This window comes from Poromitra crassiceps, assembly GCF_964638095.1.
Source record: "Poromitra crassiceps genome assembly, chromosome: 9".
Classification (NCBI taxonomy): domain Eukaryota; kingdom Metazoa; phylum Chordata; class Actinopteri; order Beryciformes; family Melamphaidae; genus Poromitra; species Poromitra crassiceps.
In genome coordinates, this window is record NC_139630.1 from 55751160 (window position 1) to 55774585 (window position 23426).

Genomic DNA, 23426 nt, shown 5'->3' on the forward strand with positions numbered 1-23426 from the left:
CTCGCGAGACGAGAGTTCGGAAATGACGCATGCGCACTAGTTGTGTCGCTTGCTCAATATAATTTGTTGTGTGTTGCTGCTGCTGGCCCCGTAACCAACACGAAATGAAGATGGCACAACCAACAATATATACCATCTTTCTGTTGTTCGCTTCAGTCATCTACACGGAGTCGTCGCCCAAGCAGCTGAACACTGTAAGAACCAAGCTGATACATTCCAGTTATAGCAGTTCAATGATTAACGTTACTTGATTTAGCTAGATGATGGCGGTGTTAGCCTATATCGACGTTAGCTAGCTGAGGCTCCTGCGCTCCTCCTGCTAGCTACAGCTGACTGGAAGAGCCAATAATAATCCAATAAATTGGTATACAAATTAAGTGACTTTTTTTCATTTCCATTTGATTTTCAACAGGAAAACATTCTAATTAATGTGACAGCGGGGACATTGGCGGATACACAACTGCAGGAATCCAACAACTTGCAGGTAGATGCAAAGATACACGCAACTTCCTGCGTATCAGTATAAATGGCCAGATGGATGTTTATGATGAAATGCGATGAATCAGCTGAAGCGTCATCTGATCCTTTGATGTTTCGATGACTTCACTTTTCAGATCAACCTGAACATCTCGGTGGATGAAGAGCAGGTGCTGGTCAATGATATCCCCGTGGAGCTGTCAGGGGTGACGAGATTGAACTGCCAAGCACTGCTGTGTGAGTGTTCTTTAATCCTATGCGGTGCTAGCATGCACCAATAGCACTTTTTCCAATTGTAATACTGGTTTAGAACTGCATTCTTCCATTCATGATTTTATGTTTTGCTTTGCCTTTTCTCACCCTCTTATTTTCACAGCCCTTTTCTATCAATTATGGTTTTCTGTGGCCACATGAATATTTTGTTATATCTATTGATTGACTCTTTACTGTTGGTTGCTTATAATGTCTGTGCTCTAGGAATTGAAGCATATTCCAACGCCACACTAATTTAAACTCCATTTTACGTTCACAGCATCAGCACATCCTTGAAATGTAAATTGTAGGAGAAATATCTTTGTGTCAGTCCCCCCCCCATCTCTTTAAGCATGTAAATATATTGGTTTGTATATCCCCAGTGGACTCCACCAATGGAAGTAGTGAGTTTGAATCAGGGGACTTGGTGTCCACCGTCACCCGGGTGATGGTGAGCCAGAACCGGCTGTACAGCGACATGGAGGAGGTGGTGGCTCTGCAGGTGTACAGCGAAGTCATAGAAATGGAGGGCAAAGAGGTAAACATGGATGAGCATGGGGGTGATGGCAGTGATGTGATTTTAAGGCCCTATGTCATAGTATGGAATCTTTGATATGATTTTTTTTCTAGGGCTGGGTATTGGTAAGGACCTCACAAGTCGCGATACATCATGATCAGATTGTATCACGATACATTGTGATATGATACATAATGAGATACATTGCAATGCTCTAGTATTTACTGAAAGTTTACTAATATCTTCCGCTATGCTCGCTTCTGAAAATTGACAGAAGTGCCAGGTGCTGCCAGGAGACAAGTAGCTTACTAGCCCTACAGTGACATCTACAGGAGCGGAGGTTGTAGACGTAGGCTATTTGATCACAGGGATTTTAAATTTTAAACCAGTTTGAAACACAAATGTTTTTTTATGTATTGATACGAGTGACTGGAAAATCAATATGGTATTGCGGAAAAACATATTGCAACACTCAGCTGTATCTATTTTTTGCACAGAACCCACATTTTTGTCAAATTTTCTTTTTGCTGCTGCTCTTCATAGATACCTTCTTTTTTTTTTTACTAATTTTTTACTATCACACATAGCACATAGAGGTCACGTGGACGCTGGGTTTACCCAGGATATCTGAATATAACATGACAAAAAGTGACACTTTCTCTACATAGCTTCCTTCCTACAAAAGCAGCTGCAGTCCCCACAGTGCTGCACTGTACAAATGTTACTGTTAATCTTTAAGTTGTACTGATTACTCACTCTTTTCCATTCTGTGGATTCTGTGAAAAGGAAACATTTAAGTAGCATAGCATTTTTAGGGCACAACATTCATACACTCTTCTACAGGAGAGTTTGGATCCTAATGCCTTTCTATATTTTTTGTCTTTATTGTAGGTATTGTGATCACTGATTAAAATGCTTCCTTGTGCAAAATGTCCTAAATTGCAATTGGCTGTTGGCTTTTTGCTTGGCGTCACTCAGGTCCAGCAGCCAGATATGTGCGAGGTGAAAATACTGATGAGCCCAAATTTCGAGAAGCTCGCTCTGTACACCAATATCTACCCCATCGGACACAGTGAGATCTTCAGGATCCCCAGAGAGAACGATGTGGTCATCACAGATCCACCAAGTCCTAAAAGAGGTGAGAGAAAACAGCTTTTTCTTAACATCATTACAAAGGAAACATTGTTTGTTTGCATCCTCAGCATTTCATCCCGATGAGGCTCCTTGTTTCATATTATACGTATGCAACCAACGATTCCAACACTAGACCATGTTTGTACTTCTTATGCCTCCGCCGGCGATAGCTGTGACCGGAGGCATTATGTTTTTGGGTTGTCCGTACGTACGTACGTCCCTCCCATGCTCGTTAACGCAATATCTGAGGAACGCCTTGAGGGAATTTCTTCAAATTTGGCTCAAATGTCCACTTGGACTCGAGGATGAACTGATTTCGATTTTGGTGGTCAAAGTTCAAGGTCACTGAGTGTGCTCTCTCACCTCTGTCCATTCCACGCAACACACAACAAACGTTATCAGAGGAAGGGGTCACGTTCACACATGTCAAAACTGCGCACCATCCAACTAGCTAGCATGCAAGTAGCAAACATGGATAAATGGCTCAAACGGCCAGTTGCTGTCACTCCAGATTCAGTTTTAGGGGAGCCTTGTGACAAAAAAACACCGGCAGTTCAGTGACTGACCAATATATTACATCTGGATTTACACCGCAGCCGCAGTGTTTTCTTTGCGGTGCAAAGAACACTCATGAGTGAGGGGGCACTATTGGCATGGCAAAACTACATACATACATGTCAGCACAAAGTCCCTATGTCCATTTTTATATTTTATATGAAACAACTACTACTACTACTATTGGAGTACTGTCTGTACTCCAATTTACTCTTTTGTGATTTTGTGCGCACCAGCTGAGGACCAGCTGATGTCCCAGACCACCAGCCAGTACCCTCTGAAACATGCCGAGACGACCCAGGAAGAGATCGCCGCGCCGGGAAAACTCCCAGAAACTCCCCTGCGAATGGATCCTGACCTGCTGTACGTCGATGACGACGACGACAGGGAGCCAAGCCAGGCGGATCCGATTCAGACAGAGACTCCACTCAAAGAATCTCTATCATCTTACTCGGTAAGACACCAGATCTGCCTGATCACATACTTATTAGCTCTGGGCTTGGGACAGTTGCCAGAGGTAAGTGGGGTTTTCCAGGGAGGACTGAGGAGAGTAACAATAACATTCATGGGTGTAAATATGGCAATTGGAACCAATTTTGATACATTGCACAAAGAAAACAAGGTATCAGGAGTCGTTCAGAAGGGACATCCAAAGGAAAGTATATCCAAAGTATTTTATCTGGAACTCTACTCCCAGTAGCATCAGACAAAGCCCTAACTTTACTAGTTTTAAAAAACAACTAAAATCATGGCTGAAATCCCAACAATCATGTAATCATTAACAACCAATGCTTTTGTTATTTTTTATTTTGTAGGTGTTGTATTTTATGCTTTTTTACTTAAATTAGATTATGTACATGCATGTGTATCAGATTTACATTGTAACTGTTTTATTGTGTCTTGGATTGTCCTTGTATCATCTAGGGACCCAGGGACTGCAGATTAAATTTAGCTTCCTAGCTAAGTCTGGGACAGTTTCTGACTGTCCATTGTCCCTGTCAAATAAAATAAAAATAATAATAATAATATCCATATCAAATATTCCTTTTGTTAGCCAGTTCCAAGTTGGCCCATGACCTACTTTTCTACAAAGTTTTATGCAAATAATTCCGCCCCCCTGTTTTTATACCTCCGCCTGCGATGGCTGGGCCGGAGGCATTATGGTTTTGGGTTGTCCATTCGATGTTCGTTAACGCGATATCTGAGGAACGCCTTGATGGAATTTCCTCAAATTTGCCTCAAATGTCCACTTGGACTCAAGGATGAACTGATTAGATTTTTGCGGTAAAACGTGATATTTGAGGAACGCCTTGATGGAATTTCTTCAAATCAGTTTGTCATGAAGTGACATGTCTCCCTCGCTGTCCTCTCTTCAGGCCATGTGTCGGTGGGTGGAAGAGGTGAGGGAGAGGCTGAGGCGCTTCTGCTCCGAGTCTCTGCCGCTCTTCTTCCTGGTCATGTGGGTGGTGGTGATCGGCGTCGTCGGCTCGGCTGTCATCGTCAAGATCCTGGACATGTTCTTCCCAACGTGTGAACACAAGTGAGTTTGGTTTGGCCTAAGCAGCTTCTGGGGTTGGGGGCGGCGATCTTCGAACTCGATGTTTGTTTTTGTGTCAACTACACCCCTGTAAAGTTTCCTGACTGCATCTTGCACGGCTTCAAATATAAACACCTGACAAAGTAAGTACTCAAAACGGCTTCTGTGGTAGTTCCCGCTACAATAGCCGTCTCCAGGACCACATTTTGCCATGATGGCACACACACACACTCACAAGGTGAAAACAATACCAGCCCCGCTGTCGCGGCTGGTAAAAATGAACACTTCCAAGCAGGCTGGGAATTTTCGTCATTTTAGGGGCGTGGCCATCTGGCCTTCGACGTCGCAATTTTTTTAGGGCACAAGGCCACATGCCAGGGCACAAAGGAACATTTTCTGATTGCCCTAAGGCGAATGCTGCGTTCGTTTATAAGTGGGATGTGGCAAGTTGCCAGTTGCTAGCAAAAATCTAATAAAACGCCACTATAACTCGGGAGTTCCTACCCGCAAACTTGGGTATGATTTCTCAACCCCCAGTAGCTCCCACCGCGTCATTTTGACGTCATTTCAACATGGCGTCCACGATTGTAAGAATTTAAAACACATTTTTGACACATTTTTCTTTTCTTTTCAATAATAGTAAGCTTTCAGACCAATCAGCATACCAATACAATAGTTGGTTAAACTCATACAACTAAACGTCAATGTTGTTATTAGCTGTTAGCTTAGACAGCTAACGGCTATTATTAGCATCCATGGTTTTGCGAGATGAAGCCTGAAGCTCAAACGCACGTAGGTCGGAGATGACGCGTTTCTCACTTGCCACTTGCCAGCTCCTACCATAAACGAATGCAGCATTAGGCTATAGTTCAGTGATGATGTCATCAGTGATGATGTCATAAGGTGATAGGAGTATAATAAGTATGATGCCTAGTCTATAAAAAATATGAACAAATCCATCCATTGGAATATAGCCATATCCATCCACCCTTCTCCCGTCTTCCCTGCAAACACATCATCAACCAGCTTTAGCCCCTCCCCTTTCCATGTCACCCACTATGATGAGAATGATTCCCTTTTCTTTGTTTTCACAGGCACATTTTCCACCTAAACCCTGTCACTCTCATGCCGGAGGATGAGAAGCACACTCTGCTGGAGACCATAGAAATTGAGGCAGAAGAAGAAGAGAAGAGGCCTTGAGTGAGGACTGATTCACTGGATCCTTTCCGCTGGATCCCACTCCCTTATTTTCTTTTTTTCTTTTTCTTTTTCCACATTGGGCTAGGCTTTCCTCTGACCTCTGACCTGCTGCAGATCCACCAATCGCTGGTTTTTGTCTCCGCTCAGATTTGCTCTTTAACCACACTACCGTTAGAATTGTGCAATTGATGGGACTGGAGGCAGTTTCACCCGAGGAGGCAGTGTGACTTTTGCAACCATCGTTAATACTTAGTTACCACAAAAAAGTAATCTGAGTAGGGGTGGGAATCGCAGAGTAACTCACGATACAATACTAACACGATACTTGGCCCTCGATAACGGTAGTATCACGATACAGCGTTCCTGCGGTAATCGATACATTGCAAGACATTTCAACTTATGATACATCACGATATCTCCGTAACTGAAGAAGAAAGACGAAAGGAAGAGATATCCCTAAAAGGGCAAAAATCAAGAATTATGTATTCATTCACCGCATTGACATGAAACAATGTACAACAAAGTGCACACTGTTGCCCCTGTAACACACACTGACTGCAACTACGGTAGTTCAAATGTTTAAAGGAATGATATGCCTCACTAAAATCGTTTCAATCGGTGCAAATGAAGTAAAAGTTAAACTTAAAAAACAAACAAAAAAACGTACATGAATACAACACCTGGACACATTTCAGTGTTTCAATAAAAATCCTATAAAAACATTTGGCGCCAGTGTGTCACAATATATGGTATCACAATATCATGGTAGTGTATTGATAATGTGTCACAACAAGAGGAAGTATCATGATGTATCGATATTTTGTCCCACCCCTAAATGTGAGTAGCCTACTATAACCCGTTACAAAGCAACACGTTACGTCCAATACTGCCCAGAAAATATATAGGTTGAGTTATAAAGAAAGGTGTGAATATGAACAAAAATGTCAAATGAGCAGTTTAGGGGCTGCATCCAGGCATTTAGAGTCGTGTACACAGAAAATGTCTTTCTATATGTAGCAGTCACTTTTATTGTATCCATCCGAGTACAATTTGGAGAAAATACAATTTGGAGAAAATCTGATCGTCTTTCCTCGCAGTGCCTCAGTAACTACTTTTATCTTAAAGTGTGACTTTATTACTCTATGGCAGGGGTTCCCAAACGTAAGAATGCCGCGGCCCACTTTGAAATCTGAAAATCCTTCGGGGCCCACCCAACCCTTTAATCACAACTCTGATCAACGCACCAGACTGAGATGATGTATGACGTTTTTTTTTAATATTATATATTTTTTATTTCATTAACAGAGAATGTGAACTTGGGCACAAGGGAAATCAATAATTCATCCACATACCAAAAAAAAGTCTGCAAAATACCCAAAAGGAGGTTGTCAATATTTTCTCCCCCTTACTCATCAGAAGTATTTGCATGCATAACACATTTGTTGAGATGTGATGAGCAAAAACAAGAAATCAATCCACAAGCTATTAATGCTATTTAGGCTGTGAAAAATGCTACCTTATCTGTAAAGGGGAGACGCGTGACCCATTCAACCTATTTTCATTCAGATAAATTGAGCTGAGAGGTCAAGGGACCCCAGTTTGGGAATCACTGCTCTATGGTGATCATGAATTATTTGACTTTGATCTTTTTTTCTTTTATTGTATTGTCAAAATTGTCATTTTGTTTCCGTCAATATAATTGGAGAATGTAAATGACGATGTTCAGCTTGTCTGTATACACTCTACAAGTATAAGGGCCAATTCACAAACGCAAGGCACACTCGACCGTAAAATACAGAAGGTTTATAATGTGGACACTGGACAGTTGGACCGTTGCGCTACTGCCGTTGCCAAGCAACCAAAAACAACAACTCTGCTGTTAACATGCGATGCGCTTGCAGCGTTCCAAAAAAGTTGAGATGTGTTTGTATCTCCGTGCACCTTCGTCACGGTCGAAAAAAGAGGAGGGCGTCGCGACCGCATCGACCTCGCATGTGCGTACGTCCGCCACGCCCATTGGGTGTATTCGAGCACGCAAAAGATGCGCCATGTGAATCTGCCCTAAACTATTGCTATGATTTTCCCATGCTGTATTGAACAGACCCTGCACTAAAACAAAAGCTATTTTGACTGATGTAAAATATGTCCAAAAGACATGTCCGCAAATTGAATGTGTATATTATTGTAAATGGAATGTGAAATCTGCTGTTCCTGTTGCATTTTTGTGTGAAAACTGGACTCCAGCCTTTTTGTTTTGTATATCTCATGAGTTTAGAGGCGAGAATTATTTATCCATCCTGAATTCGCTCAGGTGTCAACTGTCAAGTGGATCGTTAGAGCCTTGCTGTTGTCAATGGGAATTGGGCTTCGTGCCTACACGTTTGTCCATAGATAATGGAATGATATAAGATGTCACAACATGGTGTATGAAGCCATGATGTCATAGTCATGTATTTCATATACGCTTTGCAATATTGCACCCACTTCATCAGCGCCTGCTGCTCTTTGGAAATGCTTGTTCATGAATGTCTTAACTTAAATCAATTGTGTGCTTATAATTCTGAGTGTGTGGAAAGTTATTTTGACACCGGCTGCAAGTCATTTAGACATTTGGCTGAGGTTTCTATCCAGAGCGACTTAAAGTGAACGTAATAGAATAGGGTTCTATATATAGACTGTTTCAACTTAACATACATATGCTAAATTGGCCCTAGCCCTACTTCCTGTTGCGTTTGCGAATACATTAACTAACAGGAAATAAACTTGGGTCCAAACTTCCCTACAGGGATGCAAACTAAGAGGCCATTTACACCTGGCGCTAACATGTGTTTTCTGTGATCAGATTGCAATCAGATTGTGTTTTATCACTTGAAATGGCAGGTGTAAACACCCCCAAAACGCAGTGAAGAAGGATTGCAATCTGATCGGCCAAACCACCTCCGGAGGTGGTCAGGGATGCATTGTGTACACATTGAACATAAGTGTAAATGCAATGTGTCCTCTCAATCTGGATACAGCAACTTCATGCGGATTGAGAGGACAACCATTTCTGCAATCTCATTGCAATCTGATGGCAGAAACCACATGTTAACGCCAGATGTAAATGCAATCAGGCTGAAGTGATAAAATACAATCTGATTGCAATCTGATGGCAGAAACCAGATGTTAACGCCAGGTGTAAATGGCCTTTAAGTGACATTCACCTTTTCCTTTTTCATCCCAAAATAGGATTTCCGAGTGGTTTTGTGTCTGTATCTCACCTTTTTCCACTATCCATGAATTTGCATCCCTGTTACCTAGCAACAGAATTCCAGTGAAACTATAATAAATTCAAATTAAAGAAATTCTCACGTCACCAATATTACAAGCTATCAGTTGTAAGGAGTATTTTCGGTCAACACTACAAACACCCAGAGAGCAGATCAGTTAGTATATTCATGGCAAATAGAAGAAGACATGTTTTTACCTTATTTCTCTAGTTAATCACAAGATCGGGAACAAGTAGTGGGGAGGGGTTGACAAGTATTTCCAAATGGTTTTCATGTTCAGGTGAATTGATTCCTTTATCTCATGCTAAATTATTTCAAACAAATAGCCATAGTACATCAGTTTGTTGACCTCAAAGTAGTTGAGGCATGACTCCAGCAGCCTGGTGTATGCATAAGCATGACATTGTAAGGGGTGCATAATGCATGACTTGATGCATTAGCAAAAGGTGCATGACTATTATAGCCGATGAATGCCATTTGCTGCTGTGTCAGTAAATAATAGATTAAAAAGTAGGAACCTGCATGAACAGCTCAACTTGCATTGGAATCTGTCTCACATTATGACGATGACAAATTAATAGAGATATTTTTTAAACAGTGACAAAGTGCTTTGGATTACACTAGCCAACTTTGGCGAACAATAAAGATGTCAGACATGAATCAAAATGTGTCTCAAAAGAATAAAACAGCAAAATATATGTTTTTCTATTCTTTTCGTTATTTGTTTTTAATGTCAGACAAGATCCATGTCAAATCTTTTTGTATGCTGTTCTGAAGCAAGACATTTCTGTGCATCAATTGTATAAATTACAGCTGGACTGTCTATTTGGTTCTAAAATCCTGCAGATTAAATGCTTTCCTCATGACCATATTGTGTCTGATCATTGCCGCCGTCGGCCACAAGGTGTCCAGCCTGGACTGAACACACGTAAGCCCACACAATACCCCACCAAAGGACACATGCAGGGTTCCCAACCTCAGTTGGACATCAAATTCTAGGACTGTACCATGACCTTCGAGGGCATGTTTTGTGAAATTCAAATGGGGCAAATCTCCACATAAGACTGTGTGGAGAAGTGTTGATCCCAGGCCTGAGAGAGATGCTGCTTATGGAGGTTATATTTTCATTTCACTCGTTTGAAACATGCTAAGGCAGACCTGGGCAACTGGCGCCCCACGAGCGCCTCCTGTGTGGCCCGTGCTGGAATTGCAGTGCACCTGAACGCAACATGCAAGATACCCACTGAATAAGTGTCCAAATGTTCATGTCATTCTGGCCAATACTCCACTTCTGTTATAACATTTCGGTCTGGAATATGGAATATCTTTCAATAATCTTTATGAATAAAAGGCTAAAAGTAATCTCATGTGTAAGAAATGACTGTTCTACATTGAAGTAAAAATGTAAATAATTAACTTAACTTTGGATTTTGGATCAAGAGTGCATTTTTGTTCTTGTGTGACCCTCAACACAGGCTTTGAGAATCCCGGGCCACTTACTGATACTTATGCTTAAATTAACCCACTCATATTCTGGTTTATTTTAAGAAAAACATTTTGGCTAGTGGAAATTCTAATTGGCTGGTAACTTTAAAATCTAGCAGCCATATTGGCAGGTGGTCAAAAAGGTTAATTTCAAGCCTTGCAGGGAGAGCAAGTGGTGACATAGAAGTGAGTGAGAAAAGGATCAAATATTGGTGTTTAAGACTGAATAATGACATCCCAACTGTTCATTTAAAATGAGTTATTCCTCTAAACCGGACTTCAAATGCTCCACATTTTTTAGCGCCGGCGCCGTTCGGCCCCCAACCCTCAGCAAAATCTGGCCCTTTGGTAGCGAGGACATTTTTTTGTGGTCCTCTCTATCATCAAAGTTCCTGGGTTACGGCATGACAATATTTGTTCGGCCCCTGGCAACAATCTGGGTTTCTCATGTGGCCCCCCATGAAACATAATAGACCCTTCTCACACACTAATGAGGGTTTCCATCTTCCATGATTGGAAGTTGGAAACCCTCATTAGTGTTTTGCTTGCACCTGTGTTTATCCTGCCTTTTCGACACAAAATGGCCCCCGTGAGAAGGGTCTATTGCCCACCCCTGTGCTAAGGCCTTGATTTATCTTTTTATAATTCAGACATGCAAGGATTTTCCAGATCCAATTGAACCCTGCATGACAGTTGCTGGGGATTAGGAGCAGCTCATCAGACATCTAAACTATCTCAATCTAAACTTGTTATGCGTCACTTTGCTCTGACAGACTGGACAAACTGATCACAGCCCATTCATATGCATAAACAACACTACCAGTCAATCACCATGCAGACCTAGCTCACCTCTACCTTGCAGGTCAAGACATATTTCCCCTCGCCCTCTTGGGCACAACACACCAGCTCAGTTGCCGATCTTTTCTCCCCAACTATCCAGTTTGTGCTTCGTCATTCAAGAGTTTTATGCTCACATCCTCTTTGTATTTCCTCCCAAGTTTTCTTAAGTCAATAAAGTTACATGAAAGACAATCTTGACCTCAATAAAGATTTGTATTAAGATATCGATAGTGGTTTTATTCATAGAAATATGTCGTTAGTGTTACGATTGTATAAATGTACATCCACAACATGTGGAAAGAAGCACATGGTCCCACAGTTTCAAATAGAATCACGTGCATTATAAAAAGCGGGAGAGTAACATTAATCGACAGGTAACCAGCCAGGAAATCGGGAATAGATGCAAAAACCTGCCTCTAAAGTGGAACAAGTGTCAGTGTACTGCAAAAACCTGTCTCTAAAGTCGAACAACTGTCAGTATACTGCAAAAACCCCAGTTTTTGGCATTTTTTTTCTGTTTAAATAACAGTGATCTTTGCAAGACACTTACATAATGCACAGTAAGGTGAAGGTGCACATGTTTATCTAATGAATAATAAAGCTGTTAAGAACTGATGCTGTCTGCATCGCCAGATTGCCCCATGGCACTTAAGAGAGCAACTTCCCCATTCATTTTTCCATTGACATTTCCTAAAATAATTTTTTTAATAAAAAGTTTGACTTGGACAAACCAAGTGATTCAGCTCTATTCAGAATCACAAGAGACCACAGAACATTTCACTCGGACCAAAACAAACAAAAACAAAGCAACATTTATTTTGATTTTTATGTCTTTTCTTGTGTGAGTGTGTTTGTTTTAGTGAAATGTTCTATGGTCTCTCGTGATTCTTAAAAATAAATATTTTTATTAGTTAATAATCTTTTTTTTATTAGGATTTTCCAAAATGTCAATGGGAAAATGAGTGGGGAATATTTCACTTCCTAGTCCCCATGGCGAGCCCGGAGGAGGGCGTGACTTTGGCACCGTTTTCAGCGGGACCCAAACTCTTCGATCCACTTCTCGTACTTCTCCAGGTCTGTGACGGACACAGACTTGGACACTTTCTTCAGCGCGGACTCAAAGTCTTCCATGGTCGTGGGCATGTGCATCTCGTCCCGGGAAATGTTGCGTATTTCTTCTGGCGTCAGTCCTTCGATTCTTCGCCTCATGGCCATCAGCGAGGCGTCCCTGCAGCGGCACAGAGGAAGGCTTTACATGAAGAAGAAGAAGAACTAGACAGACAAACCCGTCTTTATTCGTCACACGACAACCCAACACATGCATACGGCCACACACACTCATGCTGACGGTGGCCGGTGAAATATAGTCTCTGCATTTATCCCATCCAGGCTTGTCCTTCCTCCGGTGGGCAGCCAGGAGCAGTGGGCAGTAGGGCTGCACGATATGAGGAAAAGCTGCGATGTGCGATAACACTGTTCAATATTGCGATGACGATATGACCTGCTATAAATAAAGAAATGCTATAGACGGTTTTCACCAGAGCGCAACCCCACAGCACTTCCTTTTTCTCAGCATTCGGCAAACTGCAGAAATATTCACTCGACATCGTTACTTTTGTTTTCGCCGCTCAGCTGTATAGACTGTTTTCACGGAATGGTCAGTCCTGCACTTGAATGTTTTTTTTTCTTTTATGTCCATAGCAAACACTGCAACAGGAAGTGAGCGGGGGTTCGATTTAGAATGTTTTTGTTGTCAAGTTAAAACCGTCTATAAACAAAAATATTAATGGGTAGGGGTGCCCCGATCCGGCTAAGCCACGATCCGTTCCGATTCCGATTCCTGGGGTCACGATCCGATTCCAGAATCGATTCTCGATTCCAACGATTCTCGATTCCAGAATCTAGAATCGATTCTCAATTATGTAGTTTTATATTGCAATAACACACAAAGGTAAATCTAAGACAAAAAATGACAAATGTATTCATGCTGAACTTCAAATTCAACTTCTGAAGTATTACAGTGAGGGCCTAAATTCATTTTGCAATATGAGTGTGTTAATTTAAGCATACAGTAAGTGGCACGGGATTCTCAAAGCCTGTGTTGAGGGTCATACGAACAAAAATGTACTCTTGAAGCTAAAAAAAATCCAAAACCAACAAGTTAATTATTTACATTTTTACTTCAATGTAGAACAGTCATTTCTTACACATGAGATTACTTTTAGCCTTTTAGTCATAACGATTATTGAAAGATATTCCATATTCCAGACTGAAATGTTATAACAGAAGTAGAGTATTGGCCAGAATGACATGAAGATTTGGACACTTATTCAGCCGGTATCTTGCATGTTGCGTTCAGGTGCACTGTAAATTATTATTATTATTATTTATTTTTTTCGATAACACGTGACTTTTGCGATGTGTTCATCGCGCATTTTCATATCGCGATGACGATGAAAATACGATTAATTGTGCAGCCCTAGTGGGCAGCTTTCTTGTGTACAGCGCCCGGGGACCAACTTCGGTTGTAGTCGTCACTGGTCAGATGACGATCTTCTGCGTGTTTTTAGTGGGGGGTCCATACCGATGTCGTATGGAGGAACCCCTGGGGGGCACGGGGAGAACATGCAAACTCCACACAGAAAGGCCCTTTTTTGACGAGATAGCCCAGCTGGGCAGTGGGCACCTGAGGATATGGCGGAGGACACACCCTCGGCGCCCACAGCGTCCCAGGAGGGAATCGAACCCGGGACCTTCTAGCTGTGAGGCGACAGCTCTACCGCTGAGCCACCGTGCCCCCATATTAAATAGGAAATGAAACGCAAACACTGGTACCGCTATATTCTGTCAGTGACTCAGTCCATTATTAAAGATCAGGGAGTATCTTGGCACTGTGACAGTGCGGGACAGTGCCAAGAAATTGCCAGAAATTGTACTCTGAGAGGCAAGCTGTAAAAGTCCAAGTCCAGCAGAGATTGTATTTTTGTGGAGGCTTTATGTTTTCAATGATAACAGGAAGTTGAGATTATTTTACAACTTTTGATTTCTTGGTACGGCAACTTGAATGTGCAAAACAAAATTAAACAATTTTCCAGTGGAAATTCACTGGCGAGCCACGGTGCCCGTTTTTGCCAGGTCTCTGGGAGGGAAAGGTCAGCTGCAGACAATCCAGTTCACCCTCTGGGAGGAGTGTTCCTCAGGCCGGAGGTTCAGCCAGAGTGCCTTGTTGAACCCTGAATTTCCCGCGTGGGCAATAAAGTGAACTGAACTGACTGTTCCAGGAACACTGGAAAGACAAAACTACACTAATTATCCCTAGAATGATTTTGTTTCAACTAGTGGTCCCACTGCAAGATATTGTTTTTTCTTGCATTATCCGAAGAAAACGCATCAAATGAAAAAGTAAGATGGCATGAGTGAGAGCGACGGCTTTCTCTATGAAACGGCAATGTTCATAATAACGTTCACAATAACAAAATGTAAAGTGAATTAACAGAACTTAATTAACCACTTTGCCCAATAGGCAAGGTAGGACAGCGATTTTATTCTGTGTATGTGTTTTTACCTCCGTGGTCTCTGGACTAAAACGGAAAGTCTTCAAAAGGAGCTACAGTGAAGATGTTCAAATGTGGTTAAGTGAGTGGAGAGAGAGGTCACCTGCAGACGTTGGTGATGTCGGCGCCTGAGTATCCCTCCATCTGCTCTGCTATCTTATCCATGTTCACATCACCAGCCAGCTCCAGCTCTCTCAGGTTGATCCTCAACAGCTCCACTCGCCCTGTGGCTGCACACACACACACACACACACACACACACACACACACACACACACACACACACACACACACACACACACACACACACACACACACACACACACACACGCAATATTGAGCATGTTTACCTACACACCAATAAGCCAGTTACTGGGAATAATCAGGTTATGGCTCTAAATTGATTAACGCGTATTCACCTTATGTAGCCCCGCCCACTTGACCTGTTTTTGTTACGACTTCCTGTTCAAAACGCCAGCTGTTTTACCCAATATTAACCAGAGATGGTCTCTCTGGTCAAAGCTAGTGTGACTCACTGGAAGCAGGCTGCGAGGATAAGCTCTGCCACAGGAAGTGTCAACACAACCGGTTCCAATTGTGTTCACACTTCCTGCCTGTCTGTCTCTCAAGCCAGACTGTCTCTTCTACATAACGTGCTCTAGTATGATTCAGTCATACTGTAGTTGGACTCAAACCTACTGACGATTCTTTTGGATTTTACAATTACTTACAATAACTATTAACAGTCTTTATTTAAGGATGAATCATAATTATGCCGTTTCCATGACCACCTGAATAATGTGGGAATTGCCTTGATCGATATCGGTCTGTATACAAAAGGTAACAGAAAGAAGACAAGACTTTAATCCAACATGTGACGCTTGTCTTCTTTCTAATCATTAGAGACTAATCCAGATTTGAGCCGATGCTGCAATATTTTGCGTACTTGAAGGCAGAGGGATGTAGATCCTCTTCTCCAGGCGTCTCCTCAGAGCCTCGTCGATGTCCCACGGGAAGTTGGTGGCAGCCAGGACCATCACCATCTTTGAGGGGTCGTCGTTTTCTGACGCTCCGCCGACACCTGTGCACCAGAGACAGAAACACCTTTGAAAACCAGCGCTTCAGTCAGAGGCCCAGTGCAGTTAAAACAGGAACGGGTGAGGCTTAACATAGAGAGCCCCGCAAGTTTAATCAGGTTAGATTTCCTTTTTTTTTTAAATGGATTTCATTCCAATTAGCATTATAACGAGCAATTAGCAATTTCACAAATGTGAAAAGGAAAACAAGCCCCTTCAGAACTGGTCCGATTTCTCAAAGTTAAAATGGTGCAGAAGGAAACCTGATCAACATCAGACCTCTAAAACGGAATACAAGACTTAAAATGCATGTAAACTGTATACAAGGCTAATCTAATTCTAACTGCACACAAGAACATCTAATCATCTTGATACCATCCATCTGCACCAGCAGCTCAGCCTTGACTCTGCGGCTGGCCTCGTGCTCCTCTGAAGTCCCTCTGCGGCTGCACATGGAGTCAATCTCATCGATGAAGATGGTGGTGGGGGCGTAGAAACGAGCCTGCAGATAGACAGACAGTGAGTGAGCACAGAGTGAGAAGAAACCTCAACTAGTTTGTTTCTGCCTGTGTATTTCTGCTTCATCGGGTAAATACAGTATATCCATATTAATATGTAATTTAGACAAATGCTTAATCTGCCAATGGGGTGAGAGAGTTTCAAATCAAGTTGTCTCAAGATTGTTCTTGAATCAAGCATCATTTTCTTGATCCTAATCAAGCGATATCCCTTCTATCAAGAGATCCTCCTGACCAACTTCATTGGAAACAAGTCAAATGATCTCATCGTACACAACTTTTACCATTTCAAAGAGAAGGCGGACCAGCTTCTCAGACTCTCCTCTGTACTTGGAGGTGAGAGTGGAGGAAGAGACGTTGAAGAAGGTGGTTCTGCATTCAGTGGCGACCGCTTTGGCCAAGAGTGTCTTCCCCGTGCCCGGGGGGCCCACCATTAGCACGCCCTAAAATAAAAAAACAATAAAAACCATTAGCACGTGCTAAAATAAAAAAACAATCAAAAGTGTCACTGCATCGGCGTTATCGATGCATTCCAAAATCAAACAAAAACCTTTCAATCAGTACCTACTACCTACCTTCCAAGGTCTTCGTATGCCTTTGAAAAATTCTGGCATCCACATTGGCAACACAACGGCTTCTTTCAGGAGTTTTTTTGCGTCTTCCAAGTCTGCTATGTCATCCCTACGGAAACATGAAGTCATAATGATGTCATCCCTACGGAAACATGAAGTCATAATGATGTCATCCCTACGGAAACATGAAGTCATAATGATGTCATCCCTACGGAAACATGAAGTCATAATGATGTCATCCCTACGGAAACATGAAGTTATAATGATGTCATCCCTACAGAACATGAAGTCATAATGATGTCATCCCTACGGAAACAACTCAGGTTAGACTAACAGACTGCGTTAGTAATCCAGCTGATAAATACAAGGCACAGCCTATAATGAAGAATACATTAATCTGTCAGAAAGATAAGAGCCTGCAAACTGTCTCAAGGAAAAATGGCTGTGCTGAAAAAAGGCCAATGTCATCAACATCAATGTTGAAATGTGTTTATAGGGAGAATCTTTTAATAGTCTGCATTGTGCGGTAGGGATTCACCAATATTCGTCATACTTTTTCCCCCTGATTCTCCCCCCCCCCCCCCCCCCCCCCCCCCCCATTTACTCCCCAATTGCACTTGGCCAATTTCCCCCCCGGCTGCCCCGGTCGCTGCTCCACCCTGTGCTGATCTGGGGAGAGCCGAGACTAGCACCATGCTTCCTCCGACACATGCACCAGTTGCCAGCTGCTTCTATTCACCTGACAGGGGGAGCTTCACCGGCAGGACGTAGCACGTGGGAGGATCACGCTATTCCCACCAGTTCCCTTCCATCCTGACCCCTACCGATCAGAGGAAGCGCTAGTGCATACGGGGGTGCGAACCTCGGGGGTCTCCGGTGGTAGGCGGGTGCTTTTACCTCCACACTACCCAGACGATTGTGGAATGTTTGTGACCTCATTTCTCCTACTTTGTTTTTTCTACTGTCCTGTGTCACTTTATACAACGTCAAGTTAGCAACAGGATAAAACAAACGTCAGCTTTTGTTTAAAAACCACTTCTCTTCAGATAGGCCTGTCTGAACCAGTTTGTATTTGTACTAAGATTCTTACAAAAATGCATATGGGTGTCGGGGAAAATATTGGATATCGGCCTGAAAAAAACCCATGAAGACTTGACATTGTATTCCATTATTTCTCGCTTCAGGGGAAACTTTCCAGCTGTGGGAGACAAGTGCAACTAAATGAATGTAAAGGAATCAGTGGTGCAGCCAGGTCACCGTGTTGACTATGGAATGAAGCATGGGCAAAGGAGTGATCAACACGCACCATTTAACGTTGGGATTTCGAGATATAATATCCCTCTCCAGAGCCTCCACGAGGTCTTTGTCATATCCCGTCGTGTCAAACCTTTTCACCTCTTTCTCCTGGACATCTGCTTTGTTCTGGAAGGCAACAAACAGGATTATTTCTCTCTTCCCTCAGGCTCTGAACATCCCACGCGTGCTCTGTTGTCTGCCACACACAAACTGGAATGGCAGGCTGGGCTTGACTGGAGGTGAACGTGGCTCATTTCAATAGTGTTTGATCTACAATGCAAATAGCTTTGCTTGATGTTATGCAATATTACAAACTATTGTAATGCGGCCTGTTCTTTCACCATAGGGCGTTTACCCTGGCTGTATAACACAATTATTTGGGTATTATATTGGGTGGTGGGGAGTGAGTGAGACAGAATTACCTTTGCCTTCAAGAGGGCAGTCTGCATTGTGAATGAGTCAAAGGGGATTTCCCTAGCTAAAACACACCATTCACCTTATCGTCCCTAAGCTAAAACACATCATTCACCTTATCGTCCCTAAGCTAAAACACATCATTCACCTTATCGTCCCTAAGCTAAAACACATCATTCACCTTATCATCCCTAAGCTAAAACACATCATTCACCTTATCGTCCCTAAGCTAAAACACATCATTCACCTTATCATCCCTAAATCATCCCTAAGCTAAAACACATCATTCACCTTATCATCCCTAAATCATCCCTAAGCTAAAACACATCATTCACCTTATCATCCCTAAATCATCCCTAAGCTAAAACACATCATTCACCTTATCATCCCTAAATCATCCCTAAGCTAAAACACATCATTCACCTTATCATCCCTAAGCTAAAACACATCATTCACCTTATCATCCTTTGCTTTGCCAGGAGCCTCCTTCGCCTCCCTCTTGTCTTTGCCCTTGGCGGCTTTGCTCTTGTCCCCGTTGGCCGAGGGCCTCTGTTGTGCCCTGGCACCCACGCTGAGCCGGTTGTTGTGAGGTTTTCCCTCTTTGTACGGGTTGACAGACCTCCTCACTGGACATGGGGGAGATCTGTGAAGGGAGAAGACGGAGCTACGATCATCCGCCTTCCAGGTCAAACATGACAACATTCACCAGCAAACAGTTATGTTCCCCTGTGATGATATCTCTGGTGTTGATTTTGAGTCACTGTGTGTGTTGCACATCTTTGCTTTTGGAAAACCTCAAATCTCCAAAATGTCAACTTTCTTAGTAACGAAGGCAGTAAACAGCTTTGAGCTTGACCACATCACATCACATCACATCACATCAGGGCTGCAACTAACGATTATTTTCATAATCGATTAATCTGTCGATTATTTTCTCGATTAATCGATTGGTTGTTTGGTCTATAAAATGTCAGAAAATGGTAGCAAATGACGATCAGTGCTTCCCAAAGCCCAAGATGACGCATTCAAATGTCTTGTTTTGTCCACAACTCAAAGATAATATCAGTTTACTGTCATACAGGAGTAAAGAAACCAGAAAATATTCACATTTAAGAAGCTGGAATCAGAGAATTTAGATATTTTCTCTTCTACTATTGTACTCAAAACGATTAATCGATTATCAAAATAGTTGTCGATTAATTTTCTGTCGATCGACTAATCGATTAATTGTTGCAGCTCTACATTACATCACATCACGCATCACACATTTATGAGTTTATCCAACAGGCTTTTATAAACGTGTACAGTATGTAATCCTTCAAGTGAAGTCAAAATATGTTGGAGTTACCAGGTTTTTCCACGTGGCAACAGCAATGTGTCATTTCTTGGAAGCAACACATAACTGTTAACAATGTGTGTGCAAATGCTTGACAAATGTTCTAATTAGGGATGTTAACGGGGGGGGGGGGGGGTCAAGCATTTTGCTTTGAAGAAAAATATAATATATTGCTTTATTGAACTGAAACTAATATGAGAGTATTACACAAGGGTCCTGGATTATGAACGGTATTACAGGGAAAGCTCACCGTGGTTGCTTGATATCGCGGTAGCAGTTATTGGTACATCATGCCTAGTTCTAATGCTAGCAGACGAACCACTGAAGAAGTCAAACAAGTGTTGACGGGAGAAGTGTGGGATTTACAAAGCAGCTCTCCTTTCCAGAGGGATTTACAAAGCAGCTCTCCTTTCCAGAGGGCCGAGCAAGAAGAAAACAGGCTCACATCAGGGACTCAACACGCTGCTAATCTCAATCATATGACTAAGATCAGGCTTATTATTGTCCTCACACACCCAGCTTATTCAACCCCACTAAATCTGTGTACCACAGAGGTGAACCACTATTACCCAATAAACATGAGATGAAAAGCTATGTGCTATATTAAAGGGGACACCACTTTTTTGGAAGTTTAGCTCATAACCAAGATACACCATGCCTTACCGGCACTGTCCGCTCAGTTTACAGTGAGCTACAGTCGTGAAGTTAGTAATTATCGCAATAGAATGGAGGATGTGGCAAATGAGCTAAACTTCCAAAAAAGTGGTGTATCCCTTTAAGATGCAAGGACTCTAAACTAAATCTTACATAGGGGCAAAAGTATAGAATTATCACCAGAATAAAAAAATAAAAAAAAAGCATTAGAAAAGCATGAACTCAGGCAATTCCTTTAGCAGCGAATGAGAGAGGGCGTTCAAAAAGCCTGAAGAGGAGAAAAGGCGCTGAGATCGTTTGAAAAAGTCTCGTACCTGCGTTCCACCTGTCCAGGCCTCACAACAAAGTCATCATCGTGGCTGCTTGGTTTCGAGGGGGTTGCGCCCAGCTGAAAGCTGTCCAGAGTAGACATGATCTCCTCAACATGTTTATGCTCTTCACTGATTTCCTGCAACAACTGTGGAAAAAAACGCAAAAAAGGCAAAAAGTCAGAAAAGGACAGAATGAATGTCTTCCTGAAATCATTTGGCCGCAGCACAGATTTTATTTAATACGGTGACTGACAAAGAGGACACCGAATGCCAGATTCACCTGCTGCCATCTCTGCTGGAAGCTGCTGTCACACACGGTGTACATGTGTTTCTTGATTTGCTCCAGGACTCCACGATAGTAAACGCTGGCAGAGGTGTAGTTTCCCAGCAGGGCGTATTCTCGGGCCAGCTTCACGTTCTCGCTGATCTCCCGTAGGCTCATTCTAGTGTCGGAGACAGAGCAAGTTGGCACTCAAAAAGGAAATATTAATTGGGGAAAGTAGCCAGACATTGCCGGGCCACCGTCAGCTAGGTTGCATATTTTGCCAATACCTTGCCAATGTTGGCATGTTAGCAAACAGCGATCTATATTCTATACAGCATACTACTGACCCAACCTTGGTGTAACATTGCCAAGGTAGCTACTGATAACACTTTATTAGATTAGTCCCATCGCATTATGTTGATACTCAGCCAGGTGACAAAAGTAGATGGTGAAGCAAGGTTACTGTGTCTATTTGCTGCATCCCTACAGAGTATGTAACCAGACACTGAATATCTAGTATAGACTACTTTGCACATTACCGTATATATCACCTGAAATACTTTTTAGTGATACATTATAATCACCTGATACTAAGTCGAGTATCCGCATTTGACTAATCAAATAAAGTGTCAAAGTGTGACCTATATCCACCATCTAAAACCTTACCAATGTTGGCCCGGTGTTGGGCCAACATTAGTCTCGCTGGCCAGCGAGACTAATGTTGGCCCAACACCGGGCCAAATGTAAACCTGTATTTATCCAGGGGATGTTGAGTTGAGCATACACACTCTAATCCAAACAAACAAACTCTACTTCACTTTAATACATTCACAATTCAACCACTGTCTTCAACTGATGATCATTCACTTTCCCCATCCCTGTTTTTTCCCAGCTGGTCCTGGGATTCTAACCAGCAACCTTCCAGCTTCTAGGCCACCAACCCCCTCCAATTTTCTACCTTTCAACCTTGCCAAAGGTCAACCACTCATGTGTGTTTTGCATTGGCAAATGGCAACGGAGACTATTTCTAACTGTATTCACTTGACTCAATATATTACAAGCAGTCAGCAGGTTCCATTTCAAACATTCATTTTTCTTTACTTTAGTCAAGAGTAAGGAGAGTGCTTTAATTTTCTACAATTGAAATGTATGTACAAAGAAAATTCAATCATATTCTCTTGAACACTGTAACACTATACTTTTCTCAACTATTCTCATTTAGTACTACTTGGCACCACTTCACAATGACAAAGTGAACATGACTGAAATAAACTATTTACTTAGCACTCAGGAACAAAGAACGAAAGGAAACTTCAAATGATGGACATTCAAATAATCTCACTACTGTCTCTCGATCAGTTGCTGTCAGAGTTGACACTAGCAACAGAATAGTGACTTTCAGAAACTGATACGTTTTTAATAACCCAAATCCGAATCGATCCGTTATTATTCTAATAAAACGCTGTATCCCTTCCCTTTACAATCTTGTACATCGCTCGTTATCTGTAATCTTTACTCGGTGTTTTGTTGTTTTCAAATCATCCAGCCAGAGAGACAGGCAATTCCAACGACAAATTGCCAAGTTATTAGACAAACACTGACACACAGCCAACGTTAATAACGGAGTGTACTAACTAACTAACGCTAGTAAAGAAAGATTAATCATCAATAATTAGCTCGCGTTAAATTAACTCTCTCGTTATTCCCTGGATTAGCCCGCAGCCTCGCCCAGCTAAAACAGCAAGCACACCAGCTGTTGCTGCAACACGATGCGACACAAAGTGTGAACACACAGCGATGACAGCGTTTGTGGTTTGAAATGAATAAACAAAACAAAATAATTCAATTCAAAATAACGTTAACCGATCGACTGACCTCGTATCCATCCTGTCTTCAGTTTGAATTTCAAGCTGGTTGGTTGGTTTCCACTCGAGACACAAGTCGGGGATTGCTGCATCTACAAAACAAAACTGTTGAACACAAACACTTTTCTCGACTCTAATTACGATCAACACCCGTTAAGTTTTCCATAGTGCGTAGATCTTGCTTTATACGAAACTTTTTAGACAGAAAACAAAAATCCACGCAGCTGGTGAAAGTTATGACGAGTTCCGGGGTCGGTGCGCGGTTCGATTTCTTCCCAGGATGGCGAAGGCATGACCCG

General features: G+C 42.2%; 2 protein-coding genes across 2 annotated transcripts; one reads left to right on the top strand and one right to left on the bottom strand.

Moving 5' to 3' along the window:
* The first annotated feature begins 83 nt into the window (after positions 1-83).
* ginm1 (glycoprotein integral membrane 1) lies at positions 84-10177 on the top strand. Its single transcript, XM_083642796.1, has 8 exons — positions 84-194; positions 413-484; positions 615-714; positions 1113-1267; positions 2225-2384; positions 3172-3389; positions 4312-4475; positions 5567-10177. The coding sequence occupies exons 1-8, from the start codon at positions 105-107 to the stop codon at positions 5670-5672; spliced, it is 1065 nt and encodes a 354-aa protein (XP_083498922.1). The 5' UTR covers positions 84-104; the 3' UTR covers positions 5673-10177.
* A 1327-nt stretch (positions 10178-11504) lies between these two features.
* katna1 (katanin p60 (ATPase containing) subunit A 1) lies at positions 11505-23332 on the bottom strand. The gene is made up of 11 exons (XM_083643095.1): positions 23138-23332; positions 21278-21440; positions 21001-21143; positions 19153-19339; positions 18293-18408; positions 16990-17095; positions 16699-16857; positions 16272-16398; positions 15767-15901; positions 14924-15050; positions 11505-12494 (listed from the first exon to the last, which is right to left on the bottom strand). The coding sequence occupies exons 1-11, from the start codon at positions 23146-23148 to the stop codon at positions 12296-12298; spliced, it is 1473 nt and encodes a 490-aa protein (XP_083499221.1). The 5' UTR covers positions 23149-23332; the 3' UTR covers positions 11505-12295.
* Between the last annotated feature and the right edge of the window lie 94 nt (positions 23333-23426).